General features: G+C 45.5%; 1 protein-coding gene across 1 annotated transcript; it reads right to left on the reverse strand.

Moving 5' to 3' along the window:
- Nucleotides 1-18,422: 18,422 nt before the first annotated feature.
- LOC125463390 (apelin receptor A-like) lies at nt 18,423-19,490 on the reverse strand. The gene has a single exon (XM_048554641.1). It carries the CDS (start codon nt 19,488-19,490, stop codon nt 18,423-18,425), a length of 1,068 nt encoding a protein of 355 aa, XP_048410598.1.
- Nucleotides 19,491-20,465: the final 975 nt, after the last annotated feature.

The following is a 20,465-nucleotide window of genomic DNA, read 5'->3' on the forward strand; positions in this document are numbered from 1 at the left end:
ATTTTGCTTCAGCCTCCTGGAAGCTGAGCAAGTCTGAGGATTAGTGCGGCTGAATGAGATGCTGATGTCGCGATGGCGATGGTTGCAATGGGGAAGTTGTAACCTGCTGCACCATTCACCTGTCATTACTGGGCACCTCTCCATAAGGCACTGCATTGCTGAAGTTAGCACTCTTTCATCCTCTGGTTAACATGAAGATTCTGTGCATTTGCATTGAATGTACTTTATTACACTTCTGTTTCACTTGAGAGGGTGAAGTGATGTTTAGTGACAGGACATTATTTGTGTTTTGCAGTTAAAAGTGTGTAATGGATTATAATATGGCTGTTATACTCACAGTCACTGATGGTAAAAGCTCCAAAGCTAAGGACAGAAATTCACTGTAGTGCCACTCTTACACTGGAACACGGATAAATACACGTTCTTTGAGGTAGTTGTTAAATATTAGGTAATATATAAACTCACTTGCAACATCATTCAGCTTGTGAATATCTTGATTACATTGTATTTGACGCGTCTTACACGAGATATTTAACAGTATCTCAGAAAATATTATTTCTGCTGGTTATTTCTCTAAATGAGAAAGCACAGTGGGAGGGTGGATGGAGTGAAGGGAAGGGGAGGCAAGTGGAGGTGAAGAGGGAGGAGAGGGGGCATGAGGGATGGAGGGGGTGTGAGCAGGAGAGTGATGGAGGAGAGGCAGGAATGGTTCCTTTCAATCAGGGCTAATGATAACTGGAGGATTCAAATCTTAGTTTATTATTATGTGAAAATCCAGGATCCTACTGGAAGGCAGAGCAGGCTCGAAGGGCCAAATGGCCTATTTCAGTTTCTATTTCTGATGGTCTCATGGATTTTTAACAAAATGCAAATCTCTGTTATTAACCATGCAGGTTCTTACTCCCAGTCATGGCTCCTTCAGAAATGTAGAGCCATACTTCTGTTTTCACAGCCCCTTATAGCGTAGAACTGTCAGGCATCTGCGAAATTGCATCCCCCATTTTAAAGTGATCAGACATGTATTCTGTAATTAAAATGCCTAATATCAGACCCCTCCACATTGACCGCACCTGTGAAAGGGTGTGTCTGTAAGGGGAAGATAAGACTACAGTGCTGGGTGGTACAGTGCCAGTTAAGTAGAGTGCCAGGTGGGTGAGGGATAAGATGCCAGTTACATATGGTGTGCTATACATAGGATGCCAGATGGGTAGGTGCTGAGGAGCCAGGCAGGCAGGGTGCCAGGTGGGTACACTGCCAAGTGTGTAGGGTTCCAGCTTGTCAGGTGACAGGTGGGTAGTGTGCCAGGTATGGAGGGTGCCCTAGTGCAAGGTTGGAAAGGAGCCATGTAGTTGATGGTGTGCTTAGGGTGGGTTGAGGTGGGCAGGAGATATCGGGTCAGGTGGGCAGGGTGTTGGAGGTAGGGTGGGTGCTGGGTTAGGTGTGGTGTTAGTTGCAGTGTGTCAGACCCGGGTGCAGGAGGCAGTTTGGTTCAACAGCTAGGCTTTCAACAGTGATTCCTAATTCCTAATTCTTCCATAAAAGGAAGAAACTTTTCCACATCTACCCTGTCAAGACCACTCAGGATCTTATCAGAATTAAATACCATACCTAAAGCTGAACAAGTAAACATGACATTATATCAAAGTAGAGCCATAGCTAACAATGTTGTAAATTAACAACGTATAAAAAAACTTTTATACTATACTTTCGATAATGTTCTACAAGTTTTTGATGTTTACCTTAATCTGAGAACAAATAAGATTTTTGCAAGAACAAGGCTTAACAGAGGAGTCTGGCTTCCAGCATTGACAGTTTCAACAGTTCAAAGATTTGATTCTGGAAAATGCTATTCAAACTTTGCTGGAAGTGGACTCAGGGAAGACCCACAGAAAATTAAGAGAAAGAGAACCTTATCATGGGGTTACAACGCAGAGACATACTGTCAAATCAGATCAGCTTTCCGATGTATATTCATGACACAGTAGAATTAAAATGTTCAAAGACTCTTAAAATTGATCCCAATAGGTATTTGGAATAACCAATCTCTTTGTGAATAATACATTCAAGACAGATTTATCAAAGCAAAATTAAAGAACAAAGTAAACTAATTGATGTCTATGATTTAAACCTAACAGCCTTTGTTTTCAACCCTACTTATACAAATGACAGACAGACAAGCAAGCACAGTTGGATGATAAATTATAAAAATAGAAAACAAAACTAGTCAGATTACTTAGAGATAATGGGAACTGCAGATGCTGGAGAATCCAAGATAATAAAATGTGAAGCTGGATGAATACAGCAGGCCAAGCAGCATCTCAGGAGCACAAAAGCTGATGTTTCGGGCCTAGACCCTTCATCAGAGAAGGGGATGGGGTGAGGGTTCTGGAATAAATAGGGAGAGAGGGGGAGGCGGACCGAAGATGGAGAGAAAAGAAGATAGGTGGAGAGGAGAGTATAGGTGGGGAGGTAGGGAGGGGATAAGTCAGTCCAGGGAAAACAGACAGGTCAAGGAGTTGGGATGAGGTTAGTAGGTAGGAGATGGAGGTGCGGCTTGAGGTGGGAGGAAGGGATGGGTGAGAGGAAGAACAGGTTAGGGAGGCAGAGACAGGTTGGACTGGTTTTGGTCCCAAAACCAGTCCAACCTGTCTCTGCCTCCCTAACCTGTTCTTCCTCTCACCCATCCCTTCCTCCCACCCCAAGCCGCACCCCCATCTACCTACTAACCTCATCCCACCTCCTTGACCTGTCCGTCTTCCCTGGACTGACCTATCCCCTCCCTACTTCCCCACCTATACTCTCCTCTCCACCTATCTTCTTTTCTCTCCATCTTCGGTCCGCCTCCCCCTCTCTCCCTATTTATTCCAGAACCCTCACCCCATCCCCCTCTCTGATGAAGGGTCTAGGCCCGAAACATCAGCTTTTGTGCTCCTGAGATGCTGCTTGGCCTGCTGTGTTCATCCAGCCTCACATTTTATTATCTTAGTCAGATTACTTAAGTAGTTTTCACAAGGCGTTGTCCCATGTTCATATAAGCTTGTTTCTTGGTGGATTTTGTGAAGATGTCGATCAGGGCTTCTTTTCCAGTTCAATCTGAGGGAGTTTCAGTAATATCTATAACTTAAACTCTATTCTCTGAGCCTCTAATAGCTGACAATGGAAGGTTAGGCAAGGAGCTTTCAAATCTTCAGCTAAACTCTTCCTGACCCAAACACAGTCCAAAAACCAATCCAAACTCTCGCCTCTTCCACTGTTTGTTTATTTAGCTCCTTTCCAGACTTGCCATCTAAAAAGAGTCAAAGCAGCCTATAAAATCCTTTGATCAAGGCCATTCTGCAGTTGACCTCCAGGCCTGGCCTCACAAAAAACAGTTTGTTTGCTCCTTTTCTTCAAACCGATGCTACTAGTTACTAGTTACTAGTGGTGTATCGCAAGGGTCAGTGTTAGGTCCACTGCTGTTTGTCATTTTTATAAATGACCTGGATGAGGGCGTAGAAGGATGGGTTAGTAAATTTGCAGACGACACTAAGGTCGGTGGAATTGTGGATAGTGACGAAGGATGCTGTAGGTTGCAGAGAGACATAGATAAGCTGCAGAGCTGGGCTGAGAGCTGGCAAATGGAGTTTAATGCAGACAAGTGTGAGGTGATGCACTTTGGTAGGAGTACCCGGAATGCAAAGTACTGGGCTAATGGTAAGATTCTCGGTAGTGTAGATGAGCAGAGAGATCTCGGTGTCCACGTACACAGATCCTTGAAAGTTGCCACCCACATTGACAGGGCTATTAAGAAGGCATACAGTGTTTTAGCTTTTATTAATAGAGGGATCGAGTTCCGGAACCAAGAGGCCATGCTGCAGCTGTACAAAACTCTGATGCGGCCGCACTTGGAGTATTGTGTACAGTTCTGGTCACCGCATTATAAGAAGGATGTGGAAGCTTTGGAAAGGGTGCAGAGGAGATTTACTAGGATGTTGCCTGGTATGGAGGGAAGGTCTTACGAGGAAAGGCTGAGGGATGTGAGGCTGTTTTCATTAGAGAGAAGAAGGTTGAGAGGTGACTTAATTGAGACATATAAAATAATCAGAGGGTTAGATAGGGTGGATAGGGAGAGCCTTTTTCCTAGGATGGTGACGGCGAGCACGAGGAGGCATAGCTTTAAATTGAGGGGTGCAAGATATAGGACAGATGTCAGAGGTAGTTTCTTTACTCAGAGAGTAGAAAGGGAATGGAATGCTTTGCCTGCAACGGTAGTAGATTCGCCAACTTTAGGTACATTTAAGTCATCATTGGACAAGCATATGGACGTACATGGAATAGTGTGGGTTAGATGGGCTTGAGATTGGTATGACAGGTCGGCACAACATCGAGGGCCGAAGGGCCTGTACTGCGCTGTAATGTTCTATGATGCCCAGAATCCAAAAGCCACCCTCAGCTCACAGTGAACAGCTCACAACTCCAAACCAAAATTGTTAGAAAAAACTTAAAATAATGGATAATCAACGAGGGTTCTAATGCAGGAGTGCAACAGTATCCAAAGGGAGAAGCTAAAACAAGGACTAGACCAAACAGCTGATCTTATGAATTATTGTCAGCCCTGTAGAACAAGTGACCTTAGAGATCCGGGTGTTATTTGTGTGTGAGTTCTCCTGATGTGCATATAATTACAGCCACAATACAATTGGAGTGCTATAATTACAAGATGATCAGAGGATTAGATAGGGTGGACAGTGAGAGCCTTTTTCCTCGGATGGTGATGGCTAGCTCGAGGGGACATTGCTTTAAATTGAGGGGTGATAGATATAGGACAGATGTCAGAGGCAGGTTCTTTACTCAGAGAGTAGTGAGGGTGTGGAATGCCCTGCCTGCAACAATAGACTCGCCAACTTTAAGGCCATTTAAATGGTCACTGGATAAACATATGGAGGATAATGGAATAGTGTAGGTTAGATGGGCTTCAGATTGGTTTCACAGGTCGGTGCAACATCGAGGACCGAAGGGCCTGTACTGTGCTGTAGTGTTCCTGTAATGTCTATAGCTGTCCCTTCAAAATGATAATTTTCTCCATTTCAAATCTAACCTGATGTCCCAGTGCCATTTTTAATCAATCCTTGAGGATACAGCTCTCTACTCTCTTAAGCAAACTTCATTGTTTACAGCCAATCAAGCAACCATATGGAAAGACAGATGAACATTAAAACAAAACAACACCAGAGATTTGATGAAAAAAAATCATGGCCTGCAAAGACAAGGTACATAGTGGAGCATTATTGTGAAACTGATAACAGTGTGGGGATTTCTGTGTCATTCCGAGTTCAAAGAAACTTTTCACACTGTGGGTGTGAGAAATGCTACAATCAAAGTACCTTCAAAAAGATGCAGACACTTCAAATTCCACTCGCTGCTGTTCCTTCTCAGACAACTGAATACACAGAGATAACGCGGTGTGGAGCTGGATGAACACAGCAGGCCAAGTAGCATCAGACGAGCAGGAAAGCTGATGTTTTGGGCCTAGGCGCTTCTTCAGAAAATCTAACCCCGAAACATCAGCCTTCCTGCTCGTCTGATGCTGCTTGGCTTGCTGTGTTCATCCAGCTCTACACCTTGCTATCTCAGATTCTCCAGCATCGGCAGTTTCCGCCATCTTGAGCTGAATACACATGTCTGTTTGTGAGGTGCTGGAACCGTTTTTCAGAGGTTAATGCAATTGCTTAGAACCTGATCTAACCTATTAACAAAATTCTCTGGAAGAAAGTAAGGTTAATAATCATTAGAGTGATGGTGAAATAAACACAAGTCCCACTTATATAAACGCACTTAATAAGACAACAAAAAATTAAAACTTAATCTCTCAAGTTTGCACAGGGTGTCTTTTGGAACACCTTGCCTTCTCCAGCCTTTTCTTCTATCAATTTCATGTTACAAATGCCTTTCTTCCGCTGCTTCTGCTGTCAGGGATGATTTTTTCAGTAATTGCTTCTGTGAGGACTTTAGCTCGAAATGTCATGGTACCTTCTAATTAAATGGTGCTTTTTGTGACAGCTAAAAAGTGTTGTTTCTTAGCAGTTGGTTCTCTCTGATTTTCCAAACACCCTCATCTTTATATCCATGATGACATAACAATATTTCTTATATAGGATTGGTTCAATGTTGTCAACACCATCAGATTTAAATGTAATAAGTTTTTTAGTATCTAAGGATTAAGTTTAAATTAATTAGCTCAATTTGAAAAGACTTGTCTTGGTAAAAATTGGCTGGTCAATACAATAGGTTTCCATTCAGACTGTCTCTCTGTGCACCTGCACTTCAAGCTGCTGGTCAGACATCCATTTTAACTCTGAGCACTGAAAAAACATAATCTTTTAAAGGGACAACACTTTTCCGCACTATCATTTTTTACCAGCATATTCTAACTTTCTGCCTTCCAATTCATGTATACTCTGCACAACTTTGTAAAAGTACAAATACATTTTTCCAAGCATCTCCCGATATATTAATGAAACGTTGCAAGAATAATGATTTGCTGTTAGAAGTTAAACGAGCTACTCAATACATATGATTGTAAAGAACATTATCGTTTCCTGAAAAAAGTGTCTTATATCTAGTAAGTTGCACTTTAGCCAGTCTCTACACACCCATAGACCCCAGATCATGCAGGTCTCCTAATGGAATTCATACACCTCTTTGTTGGCTGAACCTCTGGTATCTGCTCATTCTGAGGGAATGTTCCTTCTCTAGGGTGTGTCAGTTTCTTGACAACTGTCGTAGCTAATCCATCTCTATTGCTAAAAAAAAGTTACCTCCGGGACTGTTGATCACTCTATAGTCTGTGCACATGCTGAAATTAAATTTTCTTTGACAGATGCCTGCAGTGAAGCCATAGTTTCACTTGTTGTCTGTAGATGTCTGTTGTCACAGCCATATGTTGTGATGTTGGGTAGAATACTTGTGGATTGGAAGGTGGGGCATTAGAATATGGTGTTTGTGAAATGTTGGAGTTTGTAAAATGCTATGGGGAAAGTAGTGCATGGTCCCTTTAAAAGATGATGTGCTTTTTCTATGGTTAGAGATTCAAACTGGATGTCTGTGGGTTTACAGTGCACAGAGCACCTGAATGGAAATATTTGTATCAAAAAGTTATACAGTTAGCAGCAAAGCAGCATTTTTACCAACAGAACAGATTTTTGAATTTAGCCAATTTATTTAAACCGCCCTTAGATGCCAAAAACCAGTTAAATTTAAATCTGATGGTTTTGAAAACATAGGATCAATCATATTATAAGAAACTGATTCGTCATCAAAGGTATAAAAGACGATGGCATTTGGAAAATCAGGGGAAAGCCAACTGCCAAGGGAACAGCTCTCAGCTCTAAAAGAAAGAATCAGTGGCTCTCACAGAATTGCTTAAGCCTTAGAGTAAGGTCCACCTAAACTAAAGGTAATGCAGTACACGCAGTTACTGTCCCTGACAAAATAATTTTTTGGAGAAGGCACAGAGAATTCCAGAAGAGATGTAATCTGGCTGTAATTTCAAGAGACAAAATTCAAATTGTTTTATTTTATGTAAGTGGGACTTATATTTATTGGAACAGCATACCATTATAATGTTGTTTTATTTGGGAATAGTTAATAGTTAGATTGGTTTATTTGGTTTGTTAATATTCAGTTAATTTGTTCACTGTCAACATTAGACAAATAAATTACTTGTTCATTATAGTGTCAGGGGTTTATTTTTATTTAACCACCTCTTTATAACACATTGGAGGCCCTTTTAACAGATTATAGGGTGAGGTGTGCCTCCGCAGGAGTTTCAGTTTTAGATGTCAGAGGTGGGGTCAACCTTCACTTTATAACACATATACATGTAGTGATTCAGATTCATCCCTTTAACATCACTTTCCACATCTCCTTCGGGATAATGACTCTCTTTCTATTGTGTAAGATAATGGGCTATCTCTGTCTGCCCAATACTCAGTGACAATCGGTGTGGTCCTTGATGCTTTCAGACCATTCTTTTGTCACGACGGGCCACAGCATTTGGAGAGTTGCATCTCGAGGCACAGTTTGCTTGATTTGAGCAAGATGCTTGTCTTTCAGGTTCAGATCCCATGCTGGGTCAGTGACTTCCAAAACATGTCGAGCTGCTGCTCCTCACTGAAACTGGAAGATTTCCCATTCTGTCTTAAAGTCATCAACTGTCTTCACAGGGATTGCTGCTCACAACAGCATCCCAATAATGTCTGCCCTCCTCCCTCCGGACCAACCTCAGGGAATCTCTCTCCCATTGCAACTCTCTTGTAATCTCTTCGGCCTTGAAACTGCTCGACCATGTCCTGAAGCAAACCAGGTACCACAGCCCCATCACCTTCCTCAGCACCTGCTTACGGAACCAGTCTACATTTCAGCCTTCCCAATTTGGCCCCAACCGTGACCACCTCTACACCCAGAATATTCAGACCCTTCAGAAGTGTTTCTCCCTGCGAGTCCTGAAACAGACACTTGCAGCCATGCGCCGGCACCTCCACACACTGCAATCCAGCCTGCCCCAGCTCAGAGCCTCCCTCTCCCAGACCTGCACAGGACCCCTGCTGTTTTTTATCCTCCGCAGGATCCACAGAATGAACACCCAGTTCCACTCAGCTTTACTGGACACCAAAAATCGTAAGTACAACCAACTCACTGGCCCCTGCCACCCACCAGAGGATTCCTGCGCCTCCCAAATCCCGACTCTGTCCCTGCCCCTCCCCCACCATGCACCCGCCGCCATTGACCATGAAGACTCGGCCGGAGACCCCACCGATGACGTCACATCCGCCTCCGCCGGCCACAGAACTTCCGGAACCGCTGCTGCAGTCACCACCTCCACTTCCAGGTACAACACCTCACACACCACCCTCACCGCAGCTGCTGCCGCCCACCCCGATCCTCCAACCGCCGACGGAACCCCGCCCACAGCCGACGCCGACGGAACCCCGCCCACGGCCGACGACCTCATCGCTCTGCCCACAACCTCCACAGCCAGCAACCCCAGAGGAGACAGCCACACTGAGCCCTGCCGCATCTTCACCTTCCCCCCCAGACCTCCCACTGACTGAGGACGAACGGTCAGTCCTCAGGAAGGGGCTCACCTTTGTCCCCCTACTACCACACATCAACGAATACCAGTCACGATTGGACATAGAGCAGTTTTTCCGCCGTCTTCGCCTCCATGCCTACTTCTTCAACCAGGAGCCAAACCCTCCCTCCACTTTCACCCTCTTCCAACACAAGTCCTCCTCCTGGACACCACCCCCAGACCTCCTACCCTCCCTCGACCTCTTCATCTCCAACTGCCGTCGAGACATTAACCGTCTCAACCTCTCCACCCCTCTCACCCACTCCAACCTCTCCCCGCAGAACGGGCAGACCTCCGCTCCCTCCACTCCAACCCCAACCTCACCATCAAACCCGCAGACAAGGGTGGTGCAGTGGTAGTATGGCGCACTGACCTCTACATCGCCGAGGCCAAATGCCAACTCTCCGACACCACCTCCTACCGCCCCCTCGATCATGACCCCACACCCGAGCACCAAACCATCATCTCCAACACCATTCATGACCTCATCACCTCAGGGGACCTCCCACCCACAGCCTCCAACCTCATTGTTCCCCAACCCCGCACGGCCTGTTTCTATCTCCTTCCCAAAATCCACAAACCTGCCTGCCCTGGTCGACCCATCGTCTCAGCCTGCTCCTGCCCCACCGAACTCATCTCCACCTATCTGGACTCCATTTTCTCCCCTTTGGTCCAGGAACTCCCCACCTACGTCCGTGACACCACCCACGCCCTCCACCTCCTCCAGGACTTCCAATTCCCTGGCCCCCAACACCTCATCTTCACCATGGACGTCCAGTCCCTATACAGCTGCATTCCGCATGCAGATGGCCTCAAGGTCCTCCGCTTCTTCCTGTCCCGCAGGCCCGACCAGTCCCCCTCCACCGACACCCTCATCCGCCTAGCTGAACTCGTCCTCGCCCTCAACAACTTCTCTTTTGACTCCGCCCACTTCCTACAGACCAAGGGGGTGGCCATGGGCACCAGCATGGGCCCCAGCTATGCCTGCCTCTTTGTAGGTTACGTGGAACAGTCCCTCTTCCGCACCTACACATGCCCCAAACCCCACCTCTTCCTCCGTTACATTGATGACTGCATCGGCGCCGCCTCTTGCTCCCCAGAGGAGCTCGAACAGTTCATCCACTTCACCAACACCTTCCACCCCAACCTTCAGTTCACCTGGGCCATCTCCAGCACATCCCTCACCTTCCTGGACCTCTCAGTCTCCATCTCATGCAACCAGCTTGTAACTGATGTCCATTTCAAGCCCACCGACTCCCAAAGCTACCTAGAATACACCTCCTCCCACCCACCCTCCTGCAAAAATTCCATCCCCTATTCCCAATTCCTCCGCCTCTGCCGCATCTGCTCCCACGATAAGACATTCCACTCCCGCACATCCCAGATGTCCAAGTTCTTCAAGGACCGCAACTTTCCCCCCACAGTGATCGAGAACGCCCTTGACCGCATCTCCTGCATTTCCCGCAACACATCCCTCACACCCCGTCCCCGCCACAACCGCCCAAAGAGGATCCCCCTTGTTCTCACACACCACCCTACCCACCTTCGGATACAACGCATCATCCTCTGACACTTCCGCCATTTACAATCCGACCCCACCACCCAAGACATTTTTCCATCCCCACCCCGTCTGCTTTATGGACAGACCACTCTCTCCGTGACTCCCTTGTTCGCTCCACACTGCCCTCCAACCCCACCACACCCGGCACCTTCCCCTGCAACCGCAGGAAATGCTACACTTGCCCCCACACCTCCTCCCTCACCCCTATCCCAGGCCCCAAGATGACATTCCACATTAAGCAGAGGTTCACCTGCACATCTGCCAATGTGGTATACTGCATCCGCTGTACCCGGAGTGGCTTCCTCTACATTGGGGAAACCAAGCGGAGGCTTGGGGACCGCTTTGCAGAACACCTCTGCTCGGTTCGCAACAAACAACTGCACCTCCCAGTCACCAACCATTTCCACTCCCCCTCCCATTCTTTAGATGACATGTCCATCATGGGCCTCCTGCAGTGCCACAATGATGCCACCCGAAGGTTGCAGGAACAGCAACTCATATTCCGCCTGGGAACCCTGCAGCCTAATGGTATCAATGTGGACTTCACCAGTTTCAAAATCTCCCCTTCCCCCACTGCATCCCTAAACCAGCCCAGTTCGTCCCCTCCCCCCACTGCACCACACAACCAGCCCAGCTCTTCCCCCCACCCACTGCATCCCAAAACCAGTCCAACTTGTCTCTGCCTCCCTAACTGGTTCTTCCTCTCACCCATCCCTTCCTCCCACCCCAAGCCGCACCCCCATCTACCTACTAACCTCATCCCACCTCCTTGACCTGTCCGTCTTCCCTGGACTGACCTATCCCCTCCCTACCTCCCCACCTATACTCTCTCCACCTATCTTCTTTGCTCTCCATCTTCGGTCCGCCTCCCCCTCTCTCCCTATTTATTCCAGTTCCCTCTCCCCATCCCCCTCTCTGATGAAGGGTCTAGGCCCGAACCGTCAGCTTTTGTGCTCCTGAGATGCTGCTTGGCCTGCTGTGTTCATCCAGACTCACATTTTATTATCTTGGAACTCTCCAGCATCTGCAGTTCCCACTATCTCTGGCTGTTCCCCTTGCTTGACTGTCACATCCAGACAATGATTTTGTAACCAAAGTAACTATTTTCGTCTTTCATGGGACAAAGGTATCACTGGCCTGGCAGCATTTATTGCCCATCCCTAATTTCCCAGAGGGCACTTAAGAGCCAGCCACATTGCTGTGGGTCTGGAGTCATATGTCGGCCAGACTAGGTCAGGATGGCAGATTCCTTCCCAAAGGACGTAAGTGAACCAGATGCATTTTTCCCGCACAGTCTATAATGTTTTCACAGCCAGCATGAGAGCCTCATTTTAATTGAATTGAAATTCCACCATCTCCCAGAACAAGATTTGAAAGAACACCATGTGGGTACCTGGGTTAACAGTTTGGTAACAATACCACTTGGCCATTGCCTGCCCTTCAGAGATAGTTTGGAGCAGATGCAAGCAATGTGAGGAAGATGCATTGCCGTGCCTAGTTGCCATTCCCCACTCTGTCCCACATTATATTGAAATGATCACAAGCAAAAACAATAACAATCATTCTCTCAATTTGAGTGTTGAAGCATTGTTTAGTTTGCATTAATGCTCTGGATACAAATAGAACAGATTGGTCTTTGCTGCATAGGCTGCTCTAAGCCTGGCCTCACTGGTAGCACTCTGCCAGGTAGCTCCACCATTCATATTGTGGTACCTCAGCACTGGCATTTTCATCACTCGTTGTTTGAGTCTAGTGAAAGCTGTTTCTTTTTTAGTGACCTAATACTATTGCAAATCCTTAACAGAGAACTCAGTGAGCTTTGCACATAGGTGAGTCAGAGAATTGGCCAACCAGCATGTGAAGAGGAGGCTCACCCTCAGCGAGGAGCCTCACCCTCAGTGAGTAGTTGCAATCTGATCACATAGTGTTCAATAAAACCATTAAATGCAGCCAATGGAGAGAGCCTGGAACTGCAGCTAATTCTGGTTGTCACTTCTTGAGCCCTTGTTGAGAAGGAAGTAGTGTCTCTACCTCTGAGCTAGGAGGCCTGGCTTCAAGTCCCACCTGCTCCAGAAGCATGCAAGATCATCTCTGTACAGGATGAATAGAAAATCTCTACAGTATTTAGATTTTGCTCTCCTGGCTGGGAAATTGATTCTTTTACTCCATGGAGTGTGGGCAACATGGGCAAAGCCAGCATTTGTTGCCCATTCTTAATTGCCCCTTGAACCAAGTGGCTCGCTCGCTCAGAGGGCAGTTAAGAGTCAACCACGTTGCTGTGGATCTGAGTCACATATAGGCCAGACCAGATAAGGATGATAGATTTCTTTTTATATTTCCAAAATGTATTTTATTCTTAAAAAAAGTCTCCCTATATGTATACTCACTAAAGCAATTTGATTCTGTACAATAGCATATGAGCAAACAAGCAAACACTGGAGATAATTGGAACTGCAGATGCTGGAGATTCCAAGATAATAAAATGTGAGGCTGGATGAACACAGCAGGCCAAGCAGCATCTCAGGAGCACAAAAGCTGACGTTTCGGGCCTAGACCCTTGAAGGGTCTAGGCCCGAAACGTCCCCCCCATCCCCCTCTCTGATGAAGGGTCTAGGCCCGAAACGTCAGCTTTTGTGCTCCTGAGATGCTGCTTGGCCTGCTGTGTTCATCCAGCCTCACATTTTATTATCAAGCAAACACTGGAGTTTGATTCTATCTAACAAACAAACCAAAGGCATCTCTTACTTGAACCAGGCTATATTTGCATGCATTTCAGGCACCGGGGGGTCCAATAACTGAATGGAATCCATTTAGCTTCAGCAGAAACACCTCAGACTGTGGTCTTTCTCCACTGCACCTTGGCAACAGCTTCCCCAAGCTTTAGTGCATCCCTCAGCATTTAGCCCTGGGCCTCGGAATGTGCCAGTCTGCAACACTCGAGCAAGATCAGCTCCTTGCTCTGGAAGACCAACAAGCTTCAGGCAGGCCAAACAGTGCCTTTCGCCCTCATTAATATTTCTCCAGGCATAGTTGATGTTTGTCTCAGTGTGCGTCCCAGGGAACAGACTGAAGAGCACAGAGTCCTGTGTCCTGCAGCTGCTCAGGATGAACCTTGACAAAAACCAGTGCATCATTTTTTGGATTCCCTTCTTTTCCTAAAAGACGTTAGTGAACCAAATGGGGTTCATGGTGATCAACAACAGTTTTATGGTCATCATAACAAAGACAAGCTTTCAATTCCAGGTTTTTAATAATTGGATGAGAATTTCTGGACAATTAGACCAATGACACTAAACCACCATTCTCTCACACTGTTCATTGTCAAAAAAAACCCTAGTTCACCTGTGTCCTTCCAGAAGAAAGAGGTCTACAGTCCTTACCTTGTCTGGTTTACATGTGACTCCAGACCCATGGCTATGGTGTTTGACTACAGTGTAAGTGCCCTCTGGAATGGCACAGCAAGCCATTTGGTTCCAGCATAATTAGACATTGACAATAAATGCTAAGCATACAGCAGCACCCAAACCCCATGGAAAATAAATCAGTCCATAAGTGCCAGTTGGAGAAGATCAGTTCGACCAGGAAGAATAGAGGAGCTGAATATGACTTAAATGGAGAAAGACTGCAGAAAGCTGCAGAACGGAAGGCTTTACATGTCTCAGAGATAGTAGGAGCTGCAGATGCTAGAGAATCTGAGATAACAAGATGTAGAGCTGGATGAACACAGCAGGCCAAGCAGAATCAGAGGAGCAGGAAAGCTGATGTTTTAGGCCTGGACCCTTCTTCAGAAGAAGACCGGGCTAGGCTTTACAAATCCTTGTCCGTGAATCACAAAATGCTAGCAGCCATGTTCAGTGGGTGATAGAGCAGGTAAATAGAATGTTGGTCATTTCCTTCAATAGGATTAGAGTATATAAGTAGGAAGGTTTTGCCGAAACTAAATCGCTGGTCAGATCACAGCTAGAATACTGTGAATGGTTTGGTGCTAAGGAAGTATCTAAGGAAATATATATTGGTATTGGGGGCAGCTGATCCCAGGTATGGAGGGGCTGTTTTACGAAGACAGGTTGAGTAGGTTGGGCATGTACTCATTAGAGTTTAGAAGAATGAGAGTTAACCTTATTGAAACATATAGGATTCTTAGGAAGCCTGACAGGGTAGATGCTTTCCCTTGTGGAAGAGTCTAGGACCAGAGGGCATCATCTCAGAGTAAGGGGTTACCCATTTAAGAGAGAGATGAGGAAGAATTTTTTCTCTCAGGGAGGAGTGAATCTGTAGAATTCTTTTTTCCAGAAGGCTGTGCAGGTTGGATTGTTAAGTATGTTCAGGGCTGAGAGAGAGAGATTTTTAACCAGGAGGGGGATCAAGGCCATGGGGAAAAAGCAGAAAAGTGGAGTTGAGGATTATCAAATGAATGATAGAGCAGACTCACTTTCCACTTAGGAACTCTACAGCCTTCTGGACTCAATGCTGAGTTCAACAATTTTAGGGCTTGAGGTACCTTCTCCCATGTCTTTAGCTCAAACCCCACACACCATGCCTTATAATCACATAGTCTGCTGTTACACACTACCCATTATTAACAACTAATTGTTCTCATTAGTAGCTATTCCTTCTCTTAGGCTGACCATTATCCACACCTTTGTCCGTCCAACTGGTCTTCTCTCACGTTGGGCTCTATCCCCACCTATCGTTTACTCCTTACACCCCTCCCCCCAATCTGTCCTCTGCAAAAAAAAAATTCCTCATTACCACCAGTTCTGAGAAAGGGCCACTAGATCCGAAACGTTAACTCTGATTTCTCTCCACAGAGGCTGCCAGACCTGCTGAGCTTTTCCAGCAGTTTTCTATTTTTGATAGATTGAGCAGGTTTCTTCAGAAAACTAAACCTTTTCATCAACTGTGTCCTACTTTGGTAAGTAGCTAAAAATAATATTTAGCACTAAATGAAAATAGAGGTGAGACACATCAACATGTAAGAAGTATGTTCTTCTTGACTAACATTTGAAAGTAGGTGAGCTCTGTGCTGTTGCCAGTTGCCTGTTATTTTAAATATTATTTGACCATTTCCTGGGTGGAAATCGTTGAGGTTGAAGTTAATCAAGAAAGATCATTGTCTACAGAAGCCATGCACTCCATTAATCTCCACTTGCACGCTGCACTCCTTAAATGGTTTACTTTATCAAACTTGAACCAATTCTTCATATGGACAGAGAACAAACATAGTCCACAAGACACATTCAGAGAATTCCTGATGTAATGCCTATGTGGGAATTGTCCAGGAAGTTTAAACTTCCAATGGTTAATTTTGTTGCATCCCCTCCAAAACCATTCTAGCTCTGAGTTTCCATCTGAGATTTCCTCATATTCAAACATACTGACCTGGATTGCTGCCCTAAAATACTGGACCATTTAAAGCCAGCCCCGCCATCCTCTAATTTTCTGACTCTTCCTCCAATCCTGCACTGACCCTCCAAAACCTTCCCAACCCCTCAATTACACCTTGACACTCCCAACTCACCAAACCAAATGCCCAAAATGCTCCAACAATCTTCCCACCATTTAACCAGCACCAACGCTTCAAACTATGCCCTCAGAGCCCCACTGTCCAGTCCAACCTGACCTAACTACCTCCCACTCCACTTTTCTCCAACATCATATGACAAATCTCCCCCATCAACTACACAACTGCCTTGACTACCCCAGATCCATTCGATCCGAATTAACCACCTGCCACGTTTTCCCTTATCCACCTGGCAGCTAACCCCTCACTCACCTGGCACCTGAACCCCTCACCCACCAGGCACCTAACCCTCATGCAAACCTTATCCCCTCCCACATCTGGCACCTTACCCCCCCACCCACCTGGCATCTTACCTCCTCACAAACCTGACACCCTACCTCTAATCCAGATGGTACCTTTACCTGGCAGCCACCCGACACCCTATCCCCTCACACACCTGACACCCTCACCCCTCACCCACTTTTCAATTTATCTCACCTATCTTAACTGTTCACCCACTTCCTTATTCCTGATTCACCTGTCCCCCTTATGGCTCATCTATGTGCAATCCCTTAACCCCATAACCAGGTGTCATATTACCGCTGACCCACCTGCCAACCTCTCCATTTAACCTTTGTCTTGCATACTTACTTTCTCTCCATTGCTTCACAAAGAAGATTTGGGATTTTTAATAATGATTACTAATCAAATACAGCTAGTGCCGTAAAAATGGGGCAAGGCTTCAACGAAGGTTCTGTGACAACTCCTGTAGTTGATCACCTCATCAGGATCAATAAAGGTTTACTAGACTCTAGACTGGGATGACAGGACTTATGTATGAAGAGGAACTGGGTCAGTCAGGACAATATTTATTAGAGTTTAGAAGAATGAGAAATCTATAAATTTCTAACAGGACTGGACAGGGTAAACTCAAGAAGGATGTTCCTGATGACCAGGGAGTCCAAAGCCAAGTGTCACTGTCTATGAATATGGGGTGGACCATTTAGATCTGAGTTGAGGAGAAATGTCTTGACCCAGAGAGTGGTGAAGGTAGGACAAAACTTTAAATGTTTCCAAGAAGGAGTTAGACATAGTTTTTGGATCTAAAAGGATCAAATGGGAGTGGGGGAGGGTGTGAAAGTGGGAACAGGGGACTGAGTTGGATGATTAGCCAAGATCATATTGAATGGTGGAGCATGCTCAAAGGGCTGAATGGCCTACTCCTGCTCTTATTTTCTATGTTTTCTAAGTCAGTTGGATTCTCTATTGGATGATGAACCTGTGAACTAGAGATGTAACTGTGTTACATTTCGTCTGATTTGAGTCAGCAACAGGGATTCAAAGATTGATGATTTGACCCAATAATATCTAATATTTAATACTTTTATTATACTTCTCAATGAAACAAGTGCATTGAATCGCACAAATAAATTAAATTAAATTTTAAAACTGCAAAATGCTGCAAGGCATGGAAAGCACCCTTTTTAATTTAGTGGAAATGCATTTACATATCTGGAGATCCAATTTCTATTTCAATAATTTCTTTTTATTCTTTTTGAAAGTCGAAATGATGCTAAATTGTGGCGACAAAAGTACAGATTCACATATGCAAGTTTTTAATTCCAACCTTTTTAAACATTTGCTGGACCGACATGACGTGTTGTTTACGCAAACAGTGGAGCCATTGAACACCACGTATGAACCCATCAGACAGTGTTACATACGCGAAGGCAAATTTTCAGCACGCTGTTTCAGTGAAAAGGTGCAGTCTATTGTAGCAACGTGACCAGTCTGTTTCTCAAACGCAAGTGGGGATTAAAAACAAATCTCCCCAGCAACGCCCACATCTCAATAAAATAATGCTTAACAATTTCACTTTTAAAAGCGTTTTCAGTCTTCGTGTTTTTGATGTTGAGTTAAATTTGTGAACTATACAGAAAGCTCCGACAGCACAGAGGAGTGTTTGGGGTGGAGGAAGGCTCACGTTTAGCAGTGACTTGGAGACAGTAAGCACTGCAGATGTTGGAAGCCACAGTCTATAGGTGTGAGGCTGGAAAAACGCAGCAGGTCAGACAGCATCAGAGGAGCAGGAAAGTCAGCGTTTTGCGTCGACACCGTTCGACAGTGACTTTCCTGCCATAGGGATGCTGCTGTGCGTTCCCAGCCTCACATTTAGCACTTACAGTCGCACCATTGCAGAGCACAGCTAGAATTTTATACAAAAAATGCCTTGCCCGGATTTGGGATTATGAACTGATCTTCACTGAGTTGAATGGTTCTTTCAACGAGGTGTTCCGCCTCTGGGATCTGGTTGAATCATCCAATGATGTAGATGAATGCTTCTTTGGGTTCCTGGGGGACCGGCAGGGCAGGAACTGTGCGAAGCTCTCCCTAAAATAATGATCAAAGAGCAAGTAGACAATTGGGTTGACGCAACTGTTGAAGAAAGCCAGGCAGGTGAAAATCTTGAGACCTTTACTCACTGCTTCATGGGTGTCACACGAAACATCGATGGTGAAGATCTGGACGAACACATCCAGAGTCTTTAAGACGTTGTAAGGAAGCCAAGACAAGGTGAACATGGTGATGACCCAGAAGCCGATTTTGATTGACTTCCTCTTCTTCCTCTCCTCCTTGCTCCTTCTGTTGAAGTGCATGTAGAGTTTGAAACCCAACGAGCAGTAACACACGGTGATGATGGCTAGGGGCAAGACAAAGGATATGAGCCTGATCACAAGGGTGAAGATGTTCCCGGTGAATGTGCTTTCCTCAGAGCAGATCCACTTATCATCATATTCCAGCAGGTGTCTGAATAAGAGGGTGGGCAGCCCCAGGAAAATGGAGAGAACCCAGATCACCAAACTAGTGACAATGGCATACCTTCTGTTTCTCAGGTAGCTATAGTTCACGGCCAGCACAATGGCCACATACCTGTCAATGCCCATGCAAGTTAAGAAGAAAATGCTGGAGTACATGTTGACAGCCAGAATGTAGCTACAGATCTTGCATAGGCTCTGTCCGAAGGGCCAGTGATGGTCCAGGGCGGTGGAAACCACCCAGAACGGTAAGGTAAGCAGGAAAACCAGGTCAGCAATTGCCAAGTGGGTGATAAACACATCAACTAAACGGTTAGACTTTCTCTTTGATCGCATTATAACAATCACAACGATGTTCCCAAAGGTGCCTACGATGAAAACAAAGCAGTAGGTTAAAACGATGAAAGTCTTTGCGTAGGACACATCCTGAAGGTTGCACAACAGGTCTGGGTAGGTCTGATAGTCGAACCCAGTGGTGGGTCCTAGCGGGGTGGCCATTGCTCCCGTACTCCAAGGCAACTCAGCCAGCTTTAAACAAGCCTGTTGTGTAACTCTGCTCACTATCTGCAGCTTCACTTTACAATAAAGCTGGTCACCCACTCGGAAGGTGGTTTGCCACTACCTGCCAAGCAATGTATGGTATGTGGTCTCTGGGTATTGAACTGGCATTATCTCAAAGCTATCGGATGCTTCGTGAGGTTAACTTATTTGATGATCTACTTTCCTCCATTTGATGGAATCGCAGCGTTTACCAACCTTTTCCGAGCTTGCAAGCTTAGCGTGCGATTTTTTAAAAAAAAGAAACCCCTGTTACATGTTAAATCAACATCTTTTGAGAACCTTCAGTTCCAGCCACATTGTGACTCTGATAAACATCTTCAGTGTCAACAGAGTCATCAGCTCCGATTGACACCCCCTGGCATCTCGAGCAGAATCGTTTACACCTCGTATCAAGGTAAATCATCCCCGGGCAGTAATGTGCGAACCGACTGCAGATTTCAGAGCAATCTTTAAATTTATCCTCATGCTTGCTGCGCTCCCCTGTCAGGCCAGGGAGAAAGGCGAAGTTTATCTGCTGCCGGACCCAGAGCGCAGACAGGAAAGTGAACCATTCTGTCATATTAAAACCTAAAGGAACATAAAATAAATGGAAAGTTGTGAAAATCTTACAGCTGTGGGTTTCGCAAAGAAACCAAAGACACGTCCAAAGTGACAAGTTTAACCAATAAAGACAAGGAAGTAGTTTTATTTTTCATTATTGAAAATCACATTTGTGTCATGTTTGGTCCGATCTGTCCTTTCTGTGGATAAAATAAAACAAAAACCCTCGAAACCCAAAACCTTAACTGTTTCTCTCTCCACCAACACTGCTCCCCATGTCCAGTGTCCCCAAAATTTTGTTTCTTTATTTTCCGACTTCCAGCACCCACAGGCACATAACGTTCATATTTAACACTAAAAAAACGAGATTGA

The sequence above is a fragment of the Stegostoma tigrinum genome, chromosome 25 (assembly GCF_030684315.1).
Source record: "Stegostoma tigrinum isolate sSteTig4 chromosome 25, sSteTig4.hap1, whole genome shotgun sequence".
Classification (NCBI taxonomy): Eukaryota; Metazoa; Chordata; class Chondrichthyes; order Orectolobiformes; family Stegostomatidae; genus Stegostoma; species Stegostoma tigrinum.

What these genes read in the sequence shown, in the direction of transcription:
- LOC125463390 (XM_048554641.1), bottom strand. Translation starts at nt 19,490, where the DNA reads ATGGCCACCCCGCTAGGACCCACCACTGGGTTCGACTATCAGACCTAC.